The 25054-nt window shown below is 41.8% G+C and overlaps 1 protein-coding gene across 4 annotated transcripts in view; it reads right to left on the reverse strand.

Moving 5' to 3' along the window:
* Positions 1 to 243: 243 nt before the first annotated feature.
* The window catches only part of ptpn18 (protein tyrosine phosphatase non-receptor type 18), a 35598-nt gene continuing 10787 nt past the window's right edge, over positions 244 to 25054 (reverse strand). Inside the window, exons 2-18 of one of the 4 annotated variants that reach the window (XM_076878349.1) lie at positions 24302 to 24410; positions 23806 to 23882; positions 23453 to 23548; positions 22105 to 22143; positions 21688 to 21756; positions 21458 to 21520; positions 20620 to 20762; positions 20177 to 20243; positions 19678 to 19755; positions 17702 to 17791; positions 17523 to 17558; positions 14776 to 14813; positions 7671 to 7796; positions 6908 to 7092; positions 6086 to 6175; positions 1066 to 1112; positions 244 to 745 (exon numbers count right to left, since the gene is read on the reverse strand). In XM_076878349.1, coding sequence (XP_076734464.1) covers positions 1066 to 1112; positions 6086 to 6175; positions 6908 to 7092; positions 7671 to 7796; positions 14776 to 14813; positions 17523 to 17558; positions 17702 to 17791; positions 19678 to 19755; positions 20177 to 20243; positions 20620 to 20762; positions 21458 to 21520; positions 21688 to 21756; positions 22105 to 22143; positions 23453 to 23548; positions 23806 to 23882; positions 24302 to 24410 — 1353 coding nt within the window. In that variant the 3' untranslated portion in view covers positions 244 to 745. The remainder of the gene's footprint in view (positions 746 to 1065; positions 1113 to 6085; positions 6176 to 6907; positions 7093 to 7670; positions 7797 to 14775; positions 14814 to 17522; positions 17559 to 17701; positions 17792 to 19677; positions 19756 to 20176; positions 20244 to 20619; positions 20763 to 21457; positions 21521 to 21687; positions 21757 to 22104; positions 22144 to 23452; positions 23549 to 23805; positions 23883 to 24301; positions 24411 to 25054) is intronic. The other 3 variants (XM_076878348.1, XM_076878347.1, XM_014407396.4) reach the window with 3 other exon arrangements.

Raw genomic sequence — 25054 nt, forward strand, 5'->3', positions numbered from 1 at the left:
TTCCTTTTTTTAGGTACTTCACAGACCAAAGAACCAGGTTTTATCTTTTACTTTTCACCATTTTGTGAAAAGCAATCCTGCGTGGATCAGCTTCTTGTAGCATTTGTTTAAAATGTACAAAGCACAAAACCTTCAAATATAAAAACTTAAGGTGTGTTGAGCCAAATTAATCCTTTTCCCCCATGAAACCTTATAGTTAACAGAAATCCTTTATTAGTAAAAAAATTAATTATGCTCAGCAGATGTGATGTTCCATTTTTATTTTTACAATTTGTCATTAACACTCACGTTACAAAATCAAATGTTAGTGATACTGAGCTTTTGTGTCTTCAAATGATAGTGACAGTGAAGATTCAACATCTAAAATAAGATAAAGTCCCTGGTCAGGAGGTCAAATATGATTTAAGATTGTGGTCAAAGTCTGTAAACGTCTATTCGAAATATTTAACATATTAAATTATTCCCACCAAAAAGGTAAATTGAACCTTTAAATACATAAAATACAGACACGTCAAGCATGATTTCGATAAATATTTACAGGCAGCTTTCTGAACCCAGTCAGATGATCACAGTGACACCAGTTTAGCAAATCAAATCACACAAACAGTCAGATTCAAGTCTAATTCAGTCCAGTCCAGTCCAACAGTCTCTGATAAACCAGTTAAACCAGTTCATCTCTCCACCCGAGTCCACTCAGCTGGAGGATCTCTGGGTCCTCTGGGCTTCTGAATCCGACAGTTAAACCCTGAAAAATAACAAAATAAAGAAAATCAGAGAAAGTATAACTTCACTATGTGACACACAAATGCAGCAATAAGAGAGCAGTCCAACTGTGAGTAAACCGTCTTCTCTTCTGTCATCACCACTGCCAACTAGCACATTTTTTATCACCATCACCTCCCCCATACCACCTACACCATGTTCAGTATTCATAAGAAAAATTTAAAATAGTTAGTAGCACACCACAGTGTAGCTGTCAGATAATAGTAATAAACATAAAACAATCCTTATTTCTGAGCAGCTAGAAAAGCTCCAATGGAACACCCAAAAGGTTTCCAAGAGCACCTATTTGACATCTTTACTCATTTTTGGAGCAAAATCTTCCTTCAGTTCTGAAAAACAGAGACCAGAGAGTTAAACAGTCCAAACTCTTTCTCTCTTCGCAGGACTACTGACCAGATCGCGACCCCCTGATAATCCTCAGTCACTTGGGAAAATGCGTTTTCCCCAGCTGGTCAGCAAGTGGTTCCCAGTCAGCAAATAAGTCAAGTCAAGTCAACTTTATTGTCACTTCAACCACAGTTAATACACAGTGAAGCGAAACAACGTTCCTCCAGGACCAAGGTGCTACATGCAACATAAATTTACAACATAAATAAACAGAAAACACTAAACTAGCTAACTAAGAGGCGTAGTTAGCTGGCTAGCAGAGACAAGACAGACTGACCTAACATGAATTACAACATAAATTAACAAAAACTAACTAACTATCTAAGGATGACTTTTTTTTCCTTTTTTTTTTGTTAACAGACAGCAGACAACAAAATGCACGTGCAAATGTGCAAACAAGAGCAGCAAAGTGACAGTGTGACAAAACAAACAAACAAACAAATAAACAAACAAACAAACAAACAAACAAATAAACATTTTTAACTAGACTGACAGGTCTCCAAGGTTGGGCAACAGAGTTTAAATGATCAGTGTAACTAGTCACAGGTTTTATAATATTGCTTAATCCTCTTTCATCCATGAAAGAGAGGATTTACAAAGTTTAGCTAGATGTTTAGCTAGACGTTTAGCAGTTTAGCTAGAAGCTAGCAGTTTAGCTAGTTTGTTTCCATCTAAAGATTAAATACATCAGTAAGAACATGTTTTAAACTTTGGACACAAACTAAGATGGAAACTAAATAACAGTTTGGAGAGTTGGTATAGTTTGAATGGCTGACAAACAAAGATGTGATACCTGGTGACTAGCTATGGTTAGACTGGTTAAAAACACATTAGCACAGCTGTGTCTATGCTGAACGAGGGTTAAATTGTTCTTAAAGAAAGTTCATTTTTAAGGTCCCTGATGGGCAGAGTGTAACACATTAATCAGGCGGGAAGAAGAAACTGAAAACCGACCAAACTTGAGCCCAGACAACGTCTGAGACGATCCATCTACACAGAGGTCAGACATGGTTCACATTACTCTCTATAAAAAAGTCCTGACCCAAAGCTTAATGTCCACACCGAAATCTCAGTCTGAGTATTTCTTGTCGTTCTTGTCACTCTTATGCTTAGCTTAAAGACTTTCTGCCTATGAGCAGCAGCCAGTCAGAAGTATGTTAGCTTAAAAGTGGCTTGAGTTTGATTGAGGATGAACAGCACCAGTAAAAGACATAATTATTTTGAACTGCAAGTCCTGCCAACTACCCATTGAGTCCTTGGATAAAAAAAAAAAATATATATGAAGCTAGAATGAGCACAATACATGCCCTTAAAACACTAACATGCAACCACTATATCATTACATACACATTAAAATGACATTTCTTAGTTGCTATTACTCAACCTATATTTACACACATGCTTTTTAGACACACCGACTCTCTAATTGGCCTAATGTGACACAGTGAGCACTACAACACACATATTGTGTAGTCCGAGCCCGGCACCGAGAGTGTGGAATCTCCCATTCAGGATCTTGTGTTTGTTTTCTTTTTTTGCTCTATTTTTTCTTGTGTGTTAGCTGGTTAGTTACAGAATCCACAGAGTATTTGATTAGGTTAGGAATGAGTTGGACTGGGTTAAACGATGCCCCTTCTCCGTGTAGAAAGATGATGCTTACTGAGTGTGTTCAAATGTGTCAAGCGCAGTGTTGGGTAAGTTACTTTAAAATAGTAATTTAGTTACATTACTAGTTACTTCTATCAAAAGTAACTCAGTTACTTCAAGTTACTCGTTACTTTCAAAGTAACTAGTTACTAGGCAAAGTAACTTTGACCGCCGCCATGATTCTAGCCTACGTCACAGCGTCATGTTCCCTTTTACATCCAACACAAAAACTGCAGTCGTGGTGCTTTGATTGTACTCAGAACTCTGAAATTCTGCCGTCTGAATAGGAAGATGTAGGTAACACCAGACTGCAGATGAGCTGCTTACAGGGCTGGACTGGGACAAAAAAAAAAAAAAAAATCGGCCCAGGCATTTTGACTAGAGACCGGCCCACCATTATAGGAAAAATCATAAAGCCTTTGAATGAAAACAAACGCTGTTGTGACAGTGATGTTCACTGTTTTGATGGTATATATGTATCAATCTATCAATCATTTGTTGTAAGATTCAGATAATTATTTATTAAAAGCGAAACATTTTAAATGAGAATAAGTAAGAAAAGTATTTCTTTGTGCCCCCCTTTCCCTGTTAATGTCCTACCTGCCCCCCTGGCAACACTTTGCTAGACCCGTCCCTGCACAGTTACCAGCTGTCAGCTACTTAGAAAAGGATCCTGGTGTTATTTGTCTCTCAGAAACAGTTCATAACTTCCCTTCAACTCATTCATGTCACCTAAAAGGTAAACCTGTTTCTCCATCACCTGTTCAGCTCTGATGGTTCAGTAAGGACATCTCCTGGTTTCATCTTCATGTTTCCCTCTCACCACATATCCAAACCAACATCATGACCAGCAGCTTTACAGCTGTGGCTCCAGCAAACATCAGCTGATCCTAGAAATTAATATTAAATAAATTCTAACAACAGCTGATCAAGCTTAAACGTGCTGCTGTTGTTTAACGCGATATCCGCTGGTTTCCTCTTTCTGGCCCAAAGTGGGCGATAAACAAACAAGAGAGAAAAGCCGATCAGCTGATCATTGATCAGTTTCATGATTGAAGTAGAAACGGGAGAGGGAGGGGAGAGGATGAGAGAAGAAGAGGCAGCTGTGCAGCGTAAACACAGAATAACTCCAGCTTTGTGTCTTTTTCATTCTAGCTGAAGTCCGGGACAAACTGTGTTCCTTTTCACCTCAATACGAAACGCGTAATATTTTCTCTGAATACGGAACGATTCCGTTTTTTTATGGGACGGTTGGCAACTCTAATAATTAACCTTATGAACAAAATAAAGTTTAACATCAGTAACATAGCACCCACCCAGCTGTATAGAAACTCTGTCATGCTAGCTAGTAAAGAAAAGTCAGCATAACGAAAATAAACTCCACCTACACTTGGTTTATATCTGACCCAGACAGACTGCAGGTCATAACTTCTTACCTGAAGTTCAGTTCACCTGACACTCGGACCGGCGGCCGCTTCGGGTCTCTCCTCCTCCTGCCTCCCCTTTCCCTCATCCACCTGCTGGCCTCCACCACTTGCTAATGTTACTGAATCTGTGGAAGCTCCGCGATAGCCACCACACGAAGTAACGAATAACGAGCCTATCTAAATCCCAGTAACGACTAACGCGTTCCTGATTTTGGCATAATAACTAGTTACTGTGCTCGTTACCACAATAATAACGTAGTTACTGTAACACGTTACTTAATAACGCGTTAGTCCCAACTAGAGATGGACCGATCCGATATTACGTATCGGTATCGGTCCGATACTGACCTAAATTACTGGATCGGATATCGGAGAAAAATAAAAAATGTAATCCGATCCATTAAATATCACGAAAGCACCTCACAAAACTTGCAACACGCCGTAACTCACCTCAGAACGTTAGCACGTCGGAGCAGTATGCATCACGTGATAGAGCGGCTGTGGCATGCGGGACCTGTCGGTGGTCTGGATAGCATGTGGAGCTTCGCTTAGCAACCCCGCATTTCATCTCCGACAAAGTTATCCCCGAGAGAAGTAAAGCAAGTGTGTAAGTCCATCTCTGAATGTTTGTAAAGCATTCCTGCGTTAAGCTTAACGAGCGACTGCCTCTCGCTCTCCGGCTGCTACTTCAATCATGAAACTGCTTAATGATCAGCTGATATCGGCTTTTCTGTCGCGAGTCCGTGTCTCTTGTTTGCTTTTGGCCCACTTTGCACCAGACAGAGGAAACCAGCGGCTGAACAACAGCAGCACGTTTAAGCTTGATCAGCTGTTGTTAGAATTTATTTATTATTACTTTCTACACCAGGATCTTTTTCTACGTAGCTGACGGCTGGTAACTGTGCAGGGGCGGATCTAGCAAAGTTTAGCCAGGGGGGCCGATAGGGCATGAACAGGGAAAAGGGGGCACAAAGACATACTTTTCTTTCTTATTCTCATTTAAAATGTCTAGCTTTTAATTATTTAATATTTATCTGAATCTTACACCCAAAGTTTTAATCTGATGTAAAATGTATAGAAGTCCATTATTGTATATAGTAACTGTTAAGTCTAATATACCCTAGTAAGCTATAGTACTTTTTACTTTGGGAAGGTACCATCTGTGCAGTCTGCAATTTTGTTGAAGAAAGATGTTGAATCTATTTAATATTTCTTGAAAAATAATTGATTTCTGTGTATTTTTTTTCCACACTGCATCAAATTAAGGTTGATTACGTCGATTAAGCATCATGAGGTGGAGCGTGAGGGGTGGTTCCCTATTTTTTATTTATTTATTTTTGTTGTTGCTGGGAGTTGGAACCCTATTAGTTAGGTTGCTTAATATTTATGCTAAGTACTCTTTAAAATACCAGAATAGGGAGGATGGTGTAGGTCTAAGTTTATTAGATTGATCAGTATTGCTGAACTATGAAATATTTTTTTTTTTTGCATACAGGTATAACAGAATAGCTTTAGTGTAGTTGTTGTTTTAAACTTGAGTATGAACTTATACAAAATGCAGCAAGATATTTAAAAAACAGTTTTGTTGATTAAAAAACACGATATCGGATTCATATCGGTATCGGCAGATATCCAAATTTATGATATCGGTATCGGTATCGGACATAAAAAAGTGGTATCGTGCCATCTCTAGTCCCAACACTGGCCAAGCATAACTTTACAAGTGTCTATATACAAAAAGTTGAGAGGGAAAGACCTGAAATTATGAGTCTGTGAGGTGTGACAACATGAACAACAAAATGAGGTACTATTACATTAACTGTGAGAACAGGTGTACTGACCGATGCTACCAGGCGAACAGAAGCTGGTCACATCTGAGACTGAAGAGGAAAAATCTTCATAATCGTTACAGTCCATTGAAGATTTCTCAGCTGCAGGAAGAAAAGAGTGAATTTACTTCTTTAGTAGGCTTGATTACTGTAACAGCATCTTTACAGGTCTACCTAAAAAAAAATCAGTCAGACAACTACAGCTCATTCAGAGCTCTGCTGCTCGAGTCCTCACTAAGACCAAAAAAGTGGACCACATCAGTCCAGCTCTGAGGTCTTTACACTGGCTGCCTGTCTGTCAGAGGATAGACTTTAAAGTCCTGATGCTGGCCTATAAAGCTCTGAATGGTTTAGGACCAAAATACATCAGTGACCTCCTGACCCAGTATGAACCTTCCCGATCCCTCAGGTCATCTGGATCCGGTCTTTTATCAGTTCCCAGAGTCAGAACCAGACACGGAGAAGCTGCATTCAGCTTTTATGCTCCTTATATCTGGAACAAACTCCCAGAAAGCCTCAGATCAGCTGAAACACTCAGTTTATTTAAATCCAGGTTGAAGACTCACCTGTTCTCAGCTGCACCAAATCCACACTTTTAAGCTTAAATTTCAAAACTTATATTTTAACTACTGATTTTATCTACTGATTTTTTTAATCAATTTTAAATCATGCTTTTTATTGTTGTTTTTAATGTCTCTGTAAAGCACTTTGAATCACCTTGTTGTTGAATTGTGCTATACAAATAAACTTGCCTTGCCTTACATTTCGAGTCTTCACGTCCCCTTAAATCCCAAACAGCACTCGCCCGCCCCTCCTTCACCACCCTCTTCTTACCTGCAACCAGCTGATAGTCTGAGCCCTCCCCAGGCTTTTGACCGGTCGGTGATGCTATGTCATAGATGGGTGTCACTGAGGGTGGCAGGCTCTGCTGTTTAGCTCGGGGTTTGACGGTGCTGTAGATGGGAGCAGCTGACACACTCTTGGGGTCGTTGTCATAGTGATGGGAGGTGGGCATTGTCCTGAAAGGACAAAACAGCCATGATCAGTGAGTGGAGGTCTTGTGGCTCTATAGTGTAACAAGTGAAAGATCCTGGGACAAATCCCTTTGCGGTTGTGTCAGGAAGGGCGTCCAGCAAGCATGCCACGCCTTTAGGGTGGAGGTGTAAAGAGGCAAGAGGGAGTGAAGGGGTCAATCAGCCAAAGCAACAAAGAAAGGTCGGGAATAGACTGCAGGCAGAATGGCGAGGATAAGACAAAGTTAGAGAGGCAAGGCTGCGATTGGTTGGACATGTCCAGAGGAAGGAGAGCGGATACACTGGACAAAGGAGCTGAAGATTGAGCAGCCACGACCACGGAGAAGGATCATGTAGTGAAGGAGGACCAGCACAGGGTTAGTGTGACAGAAGATCTGTCCACACAGGATGCAAGCGATATGCTGAGACGACAGCAGACGAACTGCTGTGGTGAAGTAGAAGACGGCGAGGATTTAGGGTGTGGAATGAGACTTTTCATAAACAATAACCATTTATTCTTTTTACATGTTTGTGCATCACAAAATCCTAAAATGTCTGCATAAAGCACACTTTAGTTTCTTTACCTGCTTCCAGGATTGGATCTGGACAGGGGTACAGCTGAGTAGGTGGGAGCCGATGGGGGTGGATGGGCGTGTTTGGGCTTGTTGACCACAGCGTACGTATCATTCATGACAACCTGCTGTGATAATCTGCATGCAGACAGAGAGAAGGACAAGTACATCTGAGCTGCTGTATGAGGCCACATTTTCAATCGTGTGCAGCTCAGTGATGATCAGGACCAAGCGGTGGTAAAAATTACAGTAAAACGTCCAAGTTTACAGCAGCAACAACTCCACAGCCTGTGACTAAAAACAGCTTTGGTTTCTGCAGCTAGTTTCCCCCTTTGCAACACTTCTTTTTAGGGGAATGACACGTAACCGACGAACGCTAACACAGGAAGCTGTAGCTGCTGCTCACCCCAGCCAAGTCTCTAAACTGGACCATGTTTGTGCTGTTGTTGCCTTTTGGACTGATTTTAACAACGCACCAAATAACATGTCAGAAAATTCCACAGCTTGTCCACAAAGTTTATTTTCCAGTTTTGGGGTATTAAATCCCAGCATTTCAATATGTTAATTAGTAAGTGCGTGTTTATTTGTGTACATTGCACCTGTACGGCGCACCAGAATTAGCTCCTGAGAGCACCTGTCAAATGTGGCCACATTTAGTTTCAGAAGACCAGATATAGAATCCACAAAACCCCTGCATCACATCTTCCTATTTACGCCAGCTTGTTTCCAGTTTGGATTCTTTGTATCCAGTTTGGTTTTCACAGAAACATCTTTATATTCTGACTTCAGAACAAAGATGCACCACGTTGTTTATTAATAGTAGGTATGTTTCTAGTTTTGGACAGAGATAGGTGACCACTTCCTGATAGTAGCAAACACAAAAGCATGACGTTAGCTTCCTAAACTAACCTGAAAATGACTGTTTAAGGCGTGACATGCTTTCACTCTTCTCCCACCAACAATATGACTGTTGATTAACAGAAGAAATAAAAATGTTGAAGTAGACACAATTTGAAAAGTGCCAGAGGCACACCAGAAGTGCGAAGAAACTGTTAGACTGGTGCGATCAGAGGAGAGGAAGCTTGAGTTTCACAGGCAAAACTAAAAAAAAAAAAGAAAAGAAAAGAGAACTCCCCTGCCCCCAACTCAAAAAAAAAAAAAAGAATTAAATATCGCAATTAAAAGTAAGAACTCAACAGCAGCAGTGTGGTTTCATATGTGATGAGCTGCAAAACTGAGCAGATGGGGAGTGCTGCCAATGTGCTACTCAACACCACATGCAACAGCATACCATCCCACTCGTCAACAGCTTTTCATTTTTATTTTGAGAAATGTAAGTAATATACAGTACTGTGCAAAAGTCTTGTGTCAGTCTTTGTCCGGGCTTTCCGAAGGTTTTGTGGCTGCTGTCTCACCCAACGTCAATGCAAACTTATTACTGAGCATTTTCACATGAGTGGTTCATTTTTGGGGTTTGTTTTTTTTAAACGCCATTTAACACTGACCGATGAACCATTTGCTAAAAATGAACTCAAAGTAGCGTCAGTCAGATTTTGCTCCACCATAACATCTAACAAGAAAGCCGTCTAAGAGCTGGGATGAAGAAACAATGTGGTCAAACTCAGTACAGCAGCTAAATGCTAACACGTATGTTTGCATTTATGAAAGCTGATGAGTGCGTCTTGGATATGAACACAGTTTCTAATACTTAAATGAGTTCAAAGCAGTGGGTGTATCATTTGATCCTCTACTGTTAACTGAAAGGTTTAAGGATGGCGTGACCTTTTAACTCCTATTATTAAAACTTTAAAATAAGCTTCGACTCAAATGTGACAAACGAGTCATGTACACGAACAGTTTCTTCCGGCTCTAAAACCTACAGACTAGAAGCTTTTTTGAAAACCCATCAGATTGTGGAAAAGGTTACGCATGGTTACATTTACTCAGGTTAGTCAGTTTCACTTCCTCATTTGCAGTCAGCCCAGATTAATCACTTGGACTCAGATTACTCAATGTTAGCACCTTTGCATGGGATCCCTGTGGTGCTGCTTTAATTAAAGCCTTAACACTCCCTCCAGACGTCCGTCATCCTGTGCTCAAAGTTCACCTCAAAAGGGCCTTTTGGACTGTGGGAATGATCCATGTGACCTCAGACAAGCATCAGCTGTGACCCACTTTAAATCAAAGATAATTAAACACTTCCTTCTTGGTCGAGCTTTTGGAAAGTGCTGATATCCGAGTTGTCATTTTATGTAACTAGCAGAGCATCTCTTCACCATCTACACTGCAGACTTCTCCCACAATTCCACCCAGTGCTTCCTGCAGAAGTTCTCTGATGACTCTGCAATAGTCGGCCTCATCACTGATGGGGACGACAAGGAGTACAGAGGTCTGACCCAAGACTTTGTGGACTGGTGCCAGCTGAACTACCTCCAGATCAACGCCAGTAAAACCAAGGAACTGGTGGTAGACTTCCGCAGGCACAAGCATTCTCCACTGCAACCACTGAACATCCAAGGTATGGACATTGAGGCTGTGGACAGCTACAGGTACCTTGGTGTTCATCTGAACAATAGACTGGACTGGACTCATAACTCAGACGCCCTCTACAGGAAAGGGCAGAGCAGGCTGTACCTGCTGCGGAGACTCAGGTCGTTTGGGGTGGAGGGCCCACTCCTGAAGACCTTCTATGACTCTGTTGTGGCTTCTGCTATCTTTTATGGCGTGGTCTGCTGGGGCGGCAGCATCTCTGCTGGGGACAGGAAGAGACTGAACAGGGTGATCCGAAGGGCCAGCTCTGTTCTAGGATGCCCTCTGGACCCAGTGGAGGTGGTGAGTGACAGGAGAACGGCGGCTAAGCTGTCATCCCTGTTGGACAACATCTCCCACCCCATGCAGCAGACTGTGACAGCACTGAGCAGCTCCTTCAGTGGGAGACTGCGGCACCCACGGTGTGGGACGGAGAGATTTCGCAGGTCTTTCCTCCCCACTGCTGTCAGACTCCATAATAAAGACTTTAACTGATCAAGCACACACATCCATACATATGCAATAATACTAAGTGCAATAATCCTTTCTGTCATCGTTGTATTTTTACTCAGTTGTATATAGTATTTGTATTTGTATTCTATTTTTATCTTATTGTATATTTATTTTATTTTATTCTACTGTATATAGTATTTTATTCTATTCTGTACAGTTGTGTATTGTATTTATTCTTATTGTATTCAAATTTTTGCCTCATAACTTTTGCACTGTCCACTTCCTGCTGTGACAAAACAAATTTCCCACGTGTGGGACTAATAAAGGTTATCTTATCTTATCTTATCTCACTGGTGATGTCCACAGGTTCTAGACTTCAGCCACTCGCTGAACTTCACACAGTGGACAAAACATGAAGTGAGTTTTTACAGCACAGCACTGTGGAACTATAAAAATGTATCGTTGTAAACTACAAGCCCCATGATGCATTGCAGAACCGAGCGTTCACATTAACACCGTCGATCTGATGTCTTTATATTGTGGCTCATGCTGTCACTGTAGCACTGCTGCCGTCGGTTAAAATTTGCATCTCTGCAGGAAATCACAACTCTACTTCCTGCTGCAGCCTCGTGATCATGGTCGTCGTGGTTACAATGATTGCAAACACTGTGCACCAACTGTGGTCCCGGAAGGAAGTAAAGACTGTTTAATTGATTGAGCTTTGATCTGAGTTTCATCATTTGCTCCTACTCTAACCTCCTTGCTCAGCTGCTTCCTTACTTCCTCATGTTTCCTCTGCGCTTTCATCATTTTCTCCCTCTCACATTTCCCTTCAGTTCTCCTTTTTTTCCTTCCCCTCTTCTTTTTATGTCATTCCTTCAGCATCCCTGTCCTCCAATTCTCACCTCCTACATCTACTTCCTCACCCCGTTTCCTCCCCTTCTTTACCCGCTCACTCTGTCTCCACGGAAACATGATAGCATATGGGAATGGAGGGTGGGAAGGTGCTAATTTAACACCTCGGGGTGAAGCATGCTGTCTATATCGGTCTCTCTGCCTACACAGATGGGTGTCAAATTAAAGAAAGGGGCTGAACTCTCGACCCCCTAAAACGAGGACATTTTCCTGTGTGGTGAATTTTTATGCACCAATTTACAATCTTGTGCATGAATTTATGGTGAAAATGTCTTTGCAAAAAGAAAACACACAAAAAGACTCTTAGAAAGCCTAATTCTCCTCGACGTTCTCATTTATTATTGCCCCTCACACACATGCAGGCGTGATTTACTCTTCTGGTTTTTTGCCCGTTGTCTCATATGAAGCTGCGTGTGCGTCTTTTGTTTGGGAAAGAAACCTGCTTTAATGCGCGTGTGGCACCTGTCTCCCTCTGTGATATCTTAAATCTGTGTAATTGATTTTTGATCCCTGGATTCTAATAGCTCAGGTAGGTTTTAATTAAAACGTGCTGCACAGTCACAGATCTCTTATCGCTGCGCTTTAGATCGCAGCTTTGTCACCGAAGCTGACTGAAAACAAAGATGACAGGATTATCTAAAGACTTGGTTTAAAGCCTGACTGATATTAGGCCTCCTGATTTTCCTTCTGGCTTCTCCACGTTTGTGATCGCAGCTCTGAATGTGTGCAATGCAGCTGGGATGACCACTTATCACAAACACACTGGGAGTTTCCATGAGACTCAAAAATACCGACTGATACCAGCCGAAAGAACATTGTGAATAATCTTGTAACTATTCTGCCTCCTTAATGCTTTTACTGCAGCAGGATGAATGCATGCATTATAAACGTGTATGCGGGACTAAAATCTTTGCCCCTGAGCGAGGGGATGAGGTGACTCTGCTGCCGCGGGGGTCGTTTTGCTGACATGGTTTGGGTGCTCTTGTCTCCTCAGGGCAAAAGGTCAATACAAATCAATGAAAAGCTGTTTTAGTGAAACATTTCCAATCTGATGGATGTGCCCTTCTCTGCAATGACAACGTCTCCATTCATAGGACATGAGTGCTCACTGAAAACGATGTCAATCTAATGCCATAACTCGATCTCAGACCAATTCTACTCCTCTGGGAAATACAAATCACATGAGGGCCCGTCACGCAGTTTATCGACAGGCTTTAATTTAGTCAATAGCGCACGTGCCATAAATCATTTCCTTGTACATTTTGGTGCATATAAAACCCTCAGTTCTGCTTCCAGAACAACTGATTACATTTCTATTCAGCTCATAGAGCTGAATCTGACAGCTGCTGGTTCTATGGAGCACTCGCTAACACCAAATATATCCTGACGCTAAATCAAAATAATGGACCCTTACATTTGTTCTTGCAAATGTGCATGCAAGTGTCTCTCAGCCTGATTCGCAGGCCTGAACATGAAAGCTCCCTGATGGCATAGATCACTGGTAACAAACAGTCCAGCATTATACCATGAAGCTGGCTGCACATAAAACTTAAACCAGCCTTTGGCGCTTCGTCCCTTTGAGATTTGCCTTGAAGTAACATTCTGCTGTAGCTGCATGCCTCTTTTCAGCTCAGTGACTCTCCGGAGCGCCTGTTCTCTCCCTGTGACTCCGTCTCTCTGCTGGTGTGTGGATTCGAAAATCAAAACAAGAACGCAAATTATGCTCTTTGAAGACAAGGCGGCTACACGGGCCTCCGTTTACACCCAGTAAAGTTTTCAGTCTCCCACCTCAGTGAAAACCTTTCAGACCACAGCTATGCTGGTTGGGCCAAAACAAAGAGAGCAGGTCAGCTACTATTCTGCCAAATATCCTTGTTCTAGAAACGAATCCCAAGTTTCTCTCTGATGCCTTCACTGGAGTATTAATGTGTGAATGTTAGAAGCACTTAAGCATAGAAAAAAGTGGTTGTAAGAATAGATGAACGGGGCATGTTGTATAAATAGCTTTGAGTGCTCAGAGTAGAAAAGCGCTATAAGAACCATCCATTCACCTACTTAACCTGACACATGTGCCTAAGATGGTACAGGCCACAGTCTGCTGTTCTGAGACCATCATGGTAAATATAACTGACTCTTTTCTGGTAGCACCTGATGGCTCTACAGCTTCCTCTACAACTTTTCCACACGTTACCTGCAGGGCACGCAACAAAGCAAATGACTCAAATTCAGCATTAAATGGCCTTTAATCTACTGGCTCCCCATTACGATGTGTGTGTGAGTGAAACTGGTGTGTGCCTGCGTTGTGTCTGACAATGAAAGGTTAAAAGAAAGACCTCCGAGTAAACAACTTGCCTGCTCCAACTCCTATAACCAAAAATAAACAGTTGGGTCGAGAGTTAGCTCACCTCACTACAACTTCCAAGCTAGCAAGACGTACTAACAGTGCCTATACACACACACACACACACACACACACACACACACACACACACACACACACACACACACACACACACACACACACACACAGCATCTAGTAAAGACAGGTGTAATGACGACAATAACAAACTAAAACACACAATCAGAAACATCAGGGTGGATAAAGATATAATTAGTTTTTGGAAAATAAATGACACCGACCTCTCCCACAGGGGAATTGTAGCAAAGGGGAGAGGCCAAAGGGATACCCCAAACCTATAGGGCTGCACCAAAGAAGAAGAAAAGGATGAGGAGGGGCTCTAGCTTAATAGTCTGGAGCATTCACAGCTAGTGAGTGTTTGTCACGCTCACTGGCTCCATGTTCTATCCGAGCAGCACCCTCACTAAACCCAACGGAGCATTTCCTAAACATTGTAGAGACCAAAGAGGTCCACGTGAGGAGGTCGGAGGGTTGGCAGGGGCACGTGCAGGAAACCTTTTGTGTTTTGGGACTTTTCCAATTACACTTTACTTTCAGCTTTACTCACTGGAAAGGTTTTGACACCATGAACTACATGGTTAAAGTGCTTTGGGTTCACATTACTGACAGACACCTCTCACCAATGACAGCATTAGGCACGGATACCGAAAGACACATTTTGTAGAAATCAAACACACCAGCAGCTTTGGCAAAACCGCATTACCAAAATTGGCGGGAATGAGACAGATTCATGTGTAAAAGCAGATTGTGTGTTTTTTTTAATATATGTATGGTGCCTCTCTGTAGATAACATGCACGCACCTGTTGCTGGAAGATGCAGCTGTTGTGGTTTTCTTTGTCTGAAAATAGAAAAGAACAGTTCAGTTCATCTTGAAGAAGAAATGAAGGATTTCTGTACAGCAGATGGAAAAGGGCTTCTGGGCAGAGTGAGACAAAGATGACTGAGTAAACGTATGTAGCACACAGGCCTCCAACTGTGGAGCCAATCATCACTTTCATATTTATGTGGTGTGTCCCAACGTTACCCCTCACAGAGTAAATGCAGCAGCAGAAATTCAATTCAGTTTTTTCAGATCACCCGTGTTGACAATATGCACATCGATACGTCTCATTTCTGAACTTAAGCGCTTTCCTTTTATTTATTTCGGACCTAAATCCACAGAAATGAGGTCACGGGAGATGAAGATCACCTCCGAGTCTGACTTGAAAACGTGTCGGCTTCGCAGGCTGGGATTTGCATGTTGCAGCTTTAGCAGAGACTGCTGCAAGTGAGAGAAGATGCTCGTCAGCTTTGTTTGCGTCGAGCACTGTAAGTGGTTCATGTGTAGATCAGAATAATTCAAACCACAACACTGGAGAGGCTGCTTTTAAAACTCTGATGTCTGTTGTGTGTGTTTAGATCTAGAATAGCCATTGTGTGTCTGCAGACAGCAGCTCAAACTGGGGAAGGAACACTGATTTAAGAGGTTGTTTATGGGCTTTTTTGTGCGTTTTTCCCCCCCATTTGCCGTCTTTGTAAGGAAACAGGACGTGCCGCTTCATGTGCTTTGATGCAATGGTTAAAAGGTGCATGAAGTTGTCATTTATCTGATGATCATGATGTTATGTTGTCCAGTATAATTCAGCAAGTCCTTCATCAGATCCTTAATCCAGTCACAGGTACAACATAATAAGGACGGCCCAACAAACCTCTGACTGTGTTTATCGTGCTGTTCGGCTATTTTAATACACGGATCACAAACCTGCAGCTTCCCCCGTCTCAAGAGGTTTGATAAAACATAAATAGAAATAACACAACATGACTGAGCTATATTACTAAAGCTAACAACACGTTAGCCTTCAATCAGTTGGACTTGGAGGGTAACTACACACCTAAACAGCACACTGCAGAGCACTCGTATGTGATAAAATAGGATTTATTTGCATCTAATAGTGATGTTGAGAAGCTAATTTATATGTAACAGTCTAAAATATGTTTTGTTACTCTATTCGTGTGGTTTTAAATTTAAAACTCAATATAGGTTTTTCGATTGTAAACGTCCACAAACCCACTGATGGGCGAAGCTTCTTTGTCCTGAAAAAGACCCGATTGTTTAGAAGTCGATGGGAAACAGCCCGGCGTGGCTCTGTGACCTGTGTGGCCTGTTTGTGCTGTTGCAACAGTGAAAACAACCTTCACAACTGAGTGCTCTAACCCCTGCATCTGTCCATCATTTATCTACAGTCTTTGCGCAGAAATAAAAAAATATTTTAACCTAAAATTCAGAAAATGGTTCAGAAACGCTCATTCTGGTCTGTTTAAAAACTTACTGCTGTATTCAAAAATTTACATCAGAGTTTTTAAGAGGTTATATAAAATGAACTAAAAACAACAAACGTGTTAGTCATTTAAATATACTACATAAACTCTTAAATTTATTTACTTACACTAACACAATACACAGTTTTAATGTGGCAAATTTTCTGTAAGAAAAAGTAACATGAGGCAAAAGCTGGTTGTACGTTTGGTTTGCATACGTTACAAGTTAGAACTGCACTGAATTTCTTTACACGCTCACGCAGCACTAATACTGGGTCCTGTCCCCGGACAGGCTTCCAGAAAGCGAGCTTTTGGAAGAGAAGCCAGTTAAATTTCTTTAATGCAAATACTGTGTACATATATTACTTTCCTTATCACAGTAAAGACACAGATAAGTGTACAGCTGTCATTTTTCCTCGGGGTCCTGTGTCCTTAAAGTGAACTCTCACAGTATTTATGAGAGCTGCTGTTCGTGTCGGCGCTCTGGATCGAAGGTTAATGAATCTGTAACGTCACAAAACGGCGCACATTTGTAGCTGAAGGTGGTGAAATAAAAGGATAAAGATCATGAATGCTATTTTGTGGCAATGTCGATAAAAGTTTGATGCCCAGAAGAGCTTCGAGAATGAAGCTGTAGTACCAGGTAAAGAAAAATATTTACTTTATTAATGCCAATATGATCCACTGGAAATCACCCCATCAGCCTTAAACGTAGAAATAAATAAATAAATAAATAAAGGCATTTGAGAAAATTTGGAACTACATTTACATTTAATAAAATTAAATGTCAATTATTAATAATTGTATTTATGCTACTATAAACAGAACCATCTGTGTGCTACTTCCTATCAGAGTTTCTCTCTATTGTGTGACCCACTGCTGGATTTTTGTTCCATTTGTACTCATTTTTATTATGTCAGCTTAAACACAAATACATTAAAAACCATTCTTGCACAAATAAAGTACAATTCTAACTTAAAAGGCGGCTCTCAGTTTAAATTCAAGTCCAAGATAAAAATAAAAGAAGGAACGTGCCAGTGTTTCTAAATATCACCAATTCCCTTTTTTGTTCAGCAATAGAAAAGCGAGCCATGGCTCTCAGCTCGCGAGGTGAAAGCAGAGATACCACTGAAGCAGTGACATAAACAACAAGGTTAAACTCAGATCACCTCAGAAAACTCTACAAAACTGATGTAGCACAGAAGAAAAGCACAACAAAAATAAGCCATGTTTGTTGGAGTGGACCTACCTTCCGCCTCTGTGCTCCGAGCACTCTGCTGTCAAACTGCGTGCAGCAGAGGATTTGCAAAGAGGAACTCGGAGTTAAAGAACATTTCCTCTTTCTGCAGCTGCTCTCAGTCTACTTCCTCTGACTCCAGCATACTCATTTTGTTGTTACTGTAACACAAATAGATATTCGTGTTTTACCTGTAGGGTGCTGTAGACCTGCTCCTTAGATGTCTGCAGGAATTGTTCAAACATAGAGATGGCAGCTGTGTAGATGAACTGGAACTGATCCTGCGAAGAACAAAGGAAGAAAAGTTTCCTCTCAGCGTGGAAGACTGATGGAAGCTGACCGCGCTGGGGTCGGAAAACAAGACGAGTCATAAATGCAGAAATAAAGCCACTAACAAAAAAAAAGAAAAAGAAAGAAAGAAAGCCACTGTTATTCTGACGCTGTGCAACACAATACATTTTAATCTAAAAGTCACAAAGTAGGGAATGAAATGTTTCCAATACAGAAATCTAAAGTACGAGGAAAAGAGACAAACTTTCTCCATAAATATACACCAACCAGACGTAACATTCTGACCACTGACAGGTGAAGGGAATAACACTGATTATCTCTTCATCATGGCACCTGTTACTGGGCGGACTCAACCTAACATTTTATCCTCAAAGTTGACATGTTAGGAGGAGGAAAGATGGGCCAGTGTAAGACGGTGTGATGGTTAGACGACTGGGTCAGAACATCTCCAAAAATGCAGCTCTCGTGGGGTGTTCCCGGGCTGCAGTGGTCAATCCAAAGTGGTCCAAGGAAGGAACAGTGCTGAACCGGTGACAGGGTCGTGGACGGCCAAGGCTCACTGATGCACGTGGGTAACAAAGGCTGGCCCGTGTGGTTTGATCTGACAGATGAGCTACTGTAGCTCAGACTGCTAAAGAAGCTAATGCTGGTTCTGTATAGCAAGAGACCCGTCAGGGTGCCCGCGCTGACCCGTGTTCAAGAATGGGAACATGAACATCAGAAGTAGACCATGGAGCAATGGAAGAAGGCGGCCCGGTCTTATGAACATGCTTTCACATCCTGGTGGATGGCTGGCTGCCTACATCGCTTATCTGGGAGGCAGCCAGCTGGTGGAAGCAGTGTGTTGGTTTGGACGGTGTTCTGCTGGGAAACCTTGGGTCTTGCCATCCACGTGGATGTTACTTTGACATGTACCAACTACCCAAGCATTGTTGCAGAAACCGTGCTCGCTGATGGCTGTGGCCTCTTTCAGCAGGACAGTGTGCCCTGTCGCAGTGCTGCCCCTCAGCCTGTCAGCAGATACAATTATGGTATCAATTTCAAAAACCATTGCTTTGTTTTCAAGTTGTTGCATTCACGAGGTTTTCAGAGAACCTGAAGCCGACCTTGAGGTTCACAAACTAAGATGACCATGCTGCATGCCGCTGACAATACCCCATCAGCCTTTTACGGGTGAAGGGTAAAAATGGTTGAGGAATGGTTTGAGGAGCACAGCTACAAGATTGTGATGGTGACTTGTCTCCAAATTCCACAGACCAAATCCAATCAAGCATCTGTATGATGTGCTGGACAAAGATCCACATCCCAGCGTACAGGACTTAAAGGCTGTGTTGCTAACATTTTTGTGTGGACACCACAGCAAACCTTCAGGAGTCTATGCTTCAGGGGGGCATTATGGCATGATGCTATGCCTGATCAATGTACATCCATCCATGCATTCCTATCCCAGCTACCATTGGGCGGAAGGCGAGGTAAAGCCTGGACAGGTCGCCACACAGGGCTAACACAAGGACATCAGAAACATTCACACCTATCCACAATTTAGAATCCCCAATTAACCCAACCCCACTAAGCACCTGTCTTTGGACTGTGGGGGGAAGCTGGAGCACCCGGAGAGAACGAATTCATGAACTGAAAAAGAATAAAAATTTTAAACTTTAACTTTTTAAGCTAAAGAGTTACAAAGAGAAAGATGTTGTGTGTCATGGCTGCTGTTGCGTTATGAGATAAAGTGATTTCACAACATTTTAACCGAATACCATTATAATGTGAAATTGACTCCCTTGCTGTTAAAAAGCAGCTGATGTTCTTTAAGTGCTGTTCCTGGGGATTAAATAACTCCTAAACTCTCACACTTGCTCGATGAAGCACTTACTTTAGTTTGCACTGTTGAGGGTCTCTGCCTCCTGAGCTCCAGGACGATGTTCAGGATGCTGAACTCTGGTGTGATCTTCTGCAGAGCGAGCAAACAAACACTGAAGAGCCGCCCCAAAACACAGAGAGGCTGCAACATTCACACGTTACATCTGACATGCCTGATCTCCTGGAAGACAGACTATGTGCTTTTATCCGGCCTCATCTTCTGGTTTCATTAAAAGGTTTACTCGTCACATTAGGAAGCTTTTAAACACACTGATATTAGCTCAACTCAGGCTTCTCAATCTGAGACGTTTGTATCTTCTGATCAAACTCCATTTATTACTCTTAGGTCACTAAAAGAAAACCATTTAAAATCTTTAAAAAGGGTGAAATGTGTATTTAAAAAAGTGAAAACATGAAAAGAGAACAAAGATTCAGGACATGTCAGATTCAGACATTCAGCAGCCACACGGCGGACCAGCACTGAGGCCATGTGATGTGTTATCATGTGTTACCTTGGTAACCAGCAGGTCATGGATGTAGTCTAGTGCACAGATGACTCCTGTCCTCCCACAGCCTGCGCTGTAACACACACACACACAAACATACACACACACACACACACACTCAGCAACAGATGCAGCATGCATGTTAACTGTGCCATCGTTAGCAGGTGTTACCTGCTGCATATTCACAGCCTCCTGCTTTCGATGTGTGGGCATGTGTTTGCATGTGTGTGTGTGAGTGCGTGTCTGTTTGTGCACGTGTGTGTGTGTGAGATAAGCTGCCATATGTGTGATCTATCCTGCTGAATGTTAATGACCATCTGACCTGCGATCTGCACCAATTTCACAAACAAGCTGCAGTAATGATGAGGCATTACCAGCCGTTTGTGTGTGTGTGTGTGTGTGTGTGTGTGTGTGTGTGTGTGTGTGTGTGTGTGTGTGTGTGTGTGTACCTGCAATGTATCAGCAGAGGTGAGACGTTGGCTCCACGGCTGCTCCTGGCTCTCTCCAGCATGTCCAGGACTCCAGCAGTCTCGTAGGGAACGTCATGATCCGGCCATGAAAGGAACTGATACTGAATCACTGACCGGCTGGCCTGGAGGAGGAGGAGAAAACAAATTATTTTAAAACTGAAAAGGTCAAGTCATTAATATTAGCATTCATAATGATGCTTTAAGTTATTCAAAAGGTCCGTTTCCAAAGAAACTTCGGAATTAAAAACAAAATGCAACGAAAATGAAATCATTCTCCGTTTAACTGAAAATGGTACAAACTGAAAAAAAAAACTGAAATTGAGATCATTGTTGGATGTGATGCCAGCAGTTCTTTCAAAAAAGGTTTTGATGGCCCAGAAAATCCTGTAAAATGTTTGTAAAACTAAAAGGAGAAGAAAGTTTTGAGTGCATTAACCCATAAACTCGAAACACTGCTGCCTCCTAATTAAGACTAAAGCAGAAACATCTCGTCAAAAGGAAAACGTCTCCTAGAAATCGCTGCCACTGTGTCCTCTGGAGGCTGTGCGTCTAAACTGGTTTATTCCAACAGGATGGCTCTGTATTGAAAAATTTGGGAGCTTAAGTGGCCTTTCCAGATATCCCGCCCATTGAAAGCACAGATTATGAAACAGAAAGGAGAAGTTTGGATTTTAAAGAACAGTTTCCAAACACACAAAAGAAGGCGTGATGAAAAACGTTGTCTTTGAACTATAGCCAATGAAAGCATTCTGCTTTGTAAGGTCCAAACTTCTTGTTAAGCTTTTTGAAACCACTCACTCATGTGAAAACTTCCTACCTGCTGGAATGTGACGGTCAGATTTCTCACCACTATATCTTCATTGGGATGTGTCTCCTCCTGCTGGAGACACACAGGAACAACACGTCAGAATCACTCCAGATTATTCTGGATTTGTATTAAATAAAAGGACTCAATACAGTCTGAACAGTTAACATCGTTAATGAGGAGGTGAACTGTGCTGTATGTTCTGTGTTAATCAGATTTATTAGCAGCCTGTTTGTTCTTACGTTGCTGACAGTAAACGGTCCAAATGAAGCCGACTGCTGAGCTGCAGCCCAGTAACACTCACACTTTCTCTGCAAAGGAAAATACAGACTTGTTAGTTAAGAACACGAACCTTTAATTCTGTTTTTATTATTTCTGGTTGCACGCAGCTGTTCCACATGTACAATCAGTGATGAAATACATGCATATGAAGTGTGAGATTCCCTTTCATTATTCAGGTAAGACTATGCCATACTTCACTCACTAATGCAATGATATTTTGGTAGTTATAGATTTGCATATTTGCTCTATTTGAGTAAACTTGAAAAAGCTTTGAGGTTCGAGAGGTTAAAGAAAATAAAGTAAAAGAGAAGAGTTTTTAAAATCTGAAGTCAAAGGTCTGAGCCAAGAAAGAGATCAAAGGGCAAAAAGGAGTTTACCTTTCCCATCTCTATCTCTCTGCAGGCCATGACTATCACCTGAAACACAGAGTCAGATGTTAGTCAGAGCCTCCTGAGGAGAAGCTGCTGATCTGATGAAGAAAACGTCCCTGTGCCTCAGCGATCACCGACTTCAGCTTAACAGTGCGTCTGACATGAACAACCTCAGAAGCTGAAAAGAGCACAGCTGTGTGTGTGTGTGTGTGTGTGTGTACGCTTTGTTCCCCTGCTACACATTTTGGGACACATTTCTAAAATCTGGCTTTTATTCAGCGCCTGTGAAAAACAGGGAAGACTGTAATCGTGGGCTGAGTTCAGGTGGCAAATTTCAGGACACTGCAAATCTCAAGTTCTCCAGATTTCAGCAAATATGATGAACAGGACAACAAAGAAAAAGAAATGCAGCTACAATAATTATTTACTTAGAAATGTAGAGGCATGCAAACAAAAAGGTGTAAATTTATGCTTTGTGTGCTAAACCTGGAAATCCAGGCTACCTTCAGGGTATGAACAACAAAGACAGCTTCTGATTTCCCATTTTCAAGTCTAGACTTCTACACACAGCTCACATGGTCCAGACAATCCTTAGTTTAAACTAGCAGACCCTACTTTCAGTCACTGTATTTGTTATCATCAGAAATACATTTCTTTGGGCCTTTCTGGATCCATATTTTGGATGCTTGCAGTCACATATTCAGCCACCATCAGTCACCATCAGAAGAACATTAAATAAGACGGAGAGAGTTTAACTGGTTACTAGTCGTCCATTCGTGTGTAGGCAGCATTTTATTGCACCGTCTGGTTGGATTAGAAGCAGCCAATCACATCGCGACACATTTGGGATGCTGGATCTGAAAGAACTGGCAGACTGTTACAGCGCTGCTTACTAATGTGAAGTTTAGCGTGAGCCAAAACATCATGCTTCATCTGTTTGGAATCCAAAAATCTGAGCACAGAAAACACTTAAAAATTTTCCCTTTAAATGCAACAGAGTGGAAGCCCTAAAAAAATAAGATAAAGTAAAAATCTAGTGTTTCTGCCAGAGTGGCTTTGGTTGATTTACATTTCAGTACAAGCCTTGTTTGTCTCATCATGCATCTTGGAGCAGCTTCCTTTTAAGCCAGCTTTTGCTCTGATTGGCTGCCCCCCGTAAGCAGCAGGGCTGAACAGTATAAGACCTGCTCTTTGTGACGTCATACCAAAACCTGAAGCCTAAGTTTCAGGAAGAATAACAAGAAAAAGAAGAGTCCGTTTTAATGATTAAACTAAAGTTTATAAACACCATTTGTAGCTCAGACTAATTCGTGGATATTAACTGAATGCTAATGGTTTGCGTTGTGCGTTTGACCTTGACGTTGTACTGCCAGATCATCCTCCAGAAATCAGTCACAGTGGAGCTGAGGGGCCCCTGACAGCCAATGTATTTGCAGTCTCCTGTCGCCCCCTGCAGGACAGACGGCAGCATTACAACCCCATCAGAAACAGCCAAGCACGAATCGTTAAACACAGCAAACTGAACGCAGTGTGACATAAATCTGATTGTTTGACAGGTGTGGAGTTAAAATGATCTAAAGAGCATGCCTAATAGAATACAGAAACATGTAAGGGGCCTCAAACCGTGCTGCACGTGTGAACCAGGTGATGTTTTCACATTTAGAGGAACAGCTTTGAATGATTTGTGTGAAGGCAGACAGCGTTTACCTTGATGAAGCTGGCGTTGATGTAATCAGAGTTGGAGTCTGTGGTCGGCAGAGAGAGCTCCACCCGAGACTGGTCATCTACAGACAGACAGACAGACACACACACACACACACACACACTTAAAGGACACGTATTTGAGACCATTAAAGCAGGTTTCACTATAACTGTTCTTCATAAATATTCGATCAGTCTCTGCTGAGCCCAAACTGATTTCATAAAGCTTTGTTAGGATCCGTGTTCACTACAAGCAGTCGAGCTACAGAACAGCCACAGGGACCCACAACAACCAGAAAAAAAATGCACGGCAATTGAAAGATTTCATGAAAGTTTCCAGAGATGCAAAACAAAGCTTTGTGTCTCTTGATAAAATGTTTTCCTCCTTCGCTGTTCAGCTTGTTTTCAACTTGAAAATAAGCTAATCCTTACAGGAGAGGGAAACAAAGGAAAGAGGATGGAGGTATGAATGAGAGAAAGGCTGAGAAGAGTGAGGACATACATGGCAGGATGTCTTTATATCTGTTCTTCTTGATGTTTTCCTTCAGAGCTCCAGCCTCAGAGGTCAAGCCCAGCTCTTTCTTATACCCCAAAGACCGTGAACGCACCATCTGTCACAAGACACAACAACAACAACAACACACAGGTTAGTGTGTGTGCAGGTCTAATGCACACCAAGTCCAAGTCACAAAGAAATGAACTTTTTCAATTCATTCATGTTTATTTCAGGGACAAAGTTGATCCTTTTTGCTCCAGAGTATGTAGTTAGAGGTCTATTCGCACGTGCATGTTGTAATTGTGTAAATGTGATGTGAGAATTTACTCCTTGTGTATGAATGCAGTGCAGCACATTCATGTATAAGAGACAGGTGTCAGCAGTGAGTCAGGACTGTGTTCACATCATGAACTGAACATTTTGTAAACTTATTACACGGTGCTGTTAAAAAAATAACATAAAATAAATTATGTGCGCGCGCACGCACACACACACACACACACACACACACACACACACACACACACACACACACACACACACACACTATAGCATTTGAAAAAAAATGTTGAAAACTATTCTCAGTGTTTGAAATGGTTACAAAAAAGGTTTGTAAATTGAGTCCAGTCTAATAGTCCACAAAGTTCCCTCCTCTTATTCCCATAATTTTTCTTTGACCTGGAAAATATCACGAGGTGAACGAAAGGAGTGAAGCAGACTTAAAGTGTTAAATTGCTCAGTATCAGTTTTCTGTTGCAT

Source organism: Maylandia zebra, linkage group LG20, assembly GCF_041146795.1.
Source record: "Maylandia zebra isolate NMK-2024a linkage group LG20, Mzebra_GT3a, whole genome shotgun sequence".
Taxonomy (NCBI): Eukaryota; Metazoa; Chordata; class Actinopteri; order Cichliformes; family Cichlidae; genus Maylandia; species Maylandia zebra.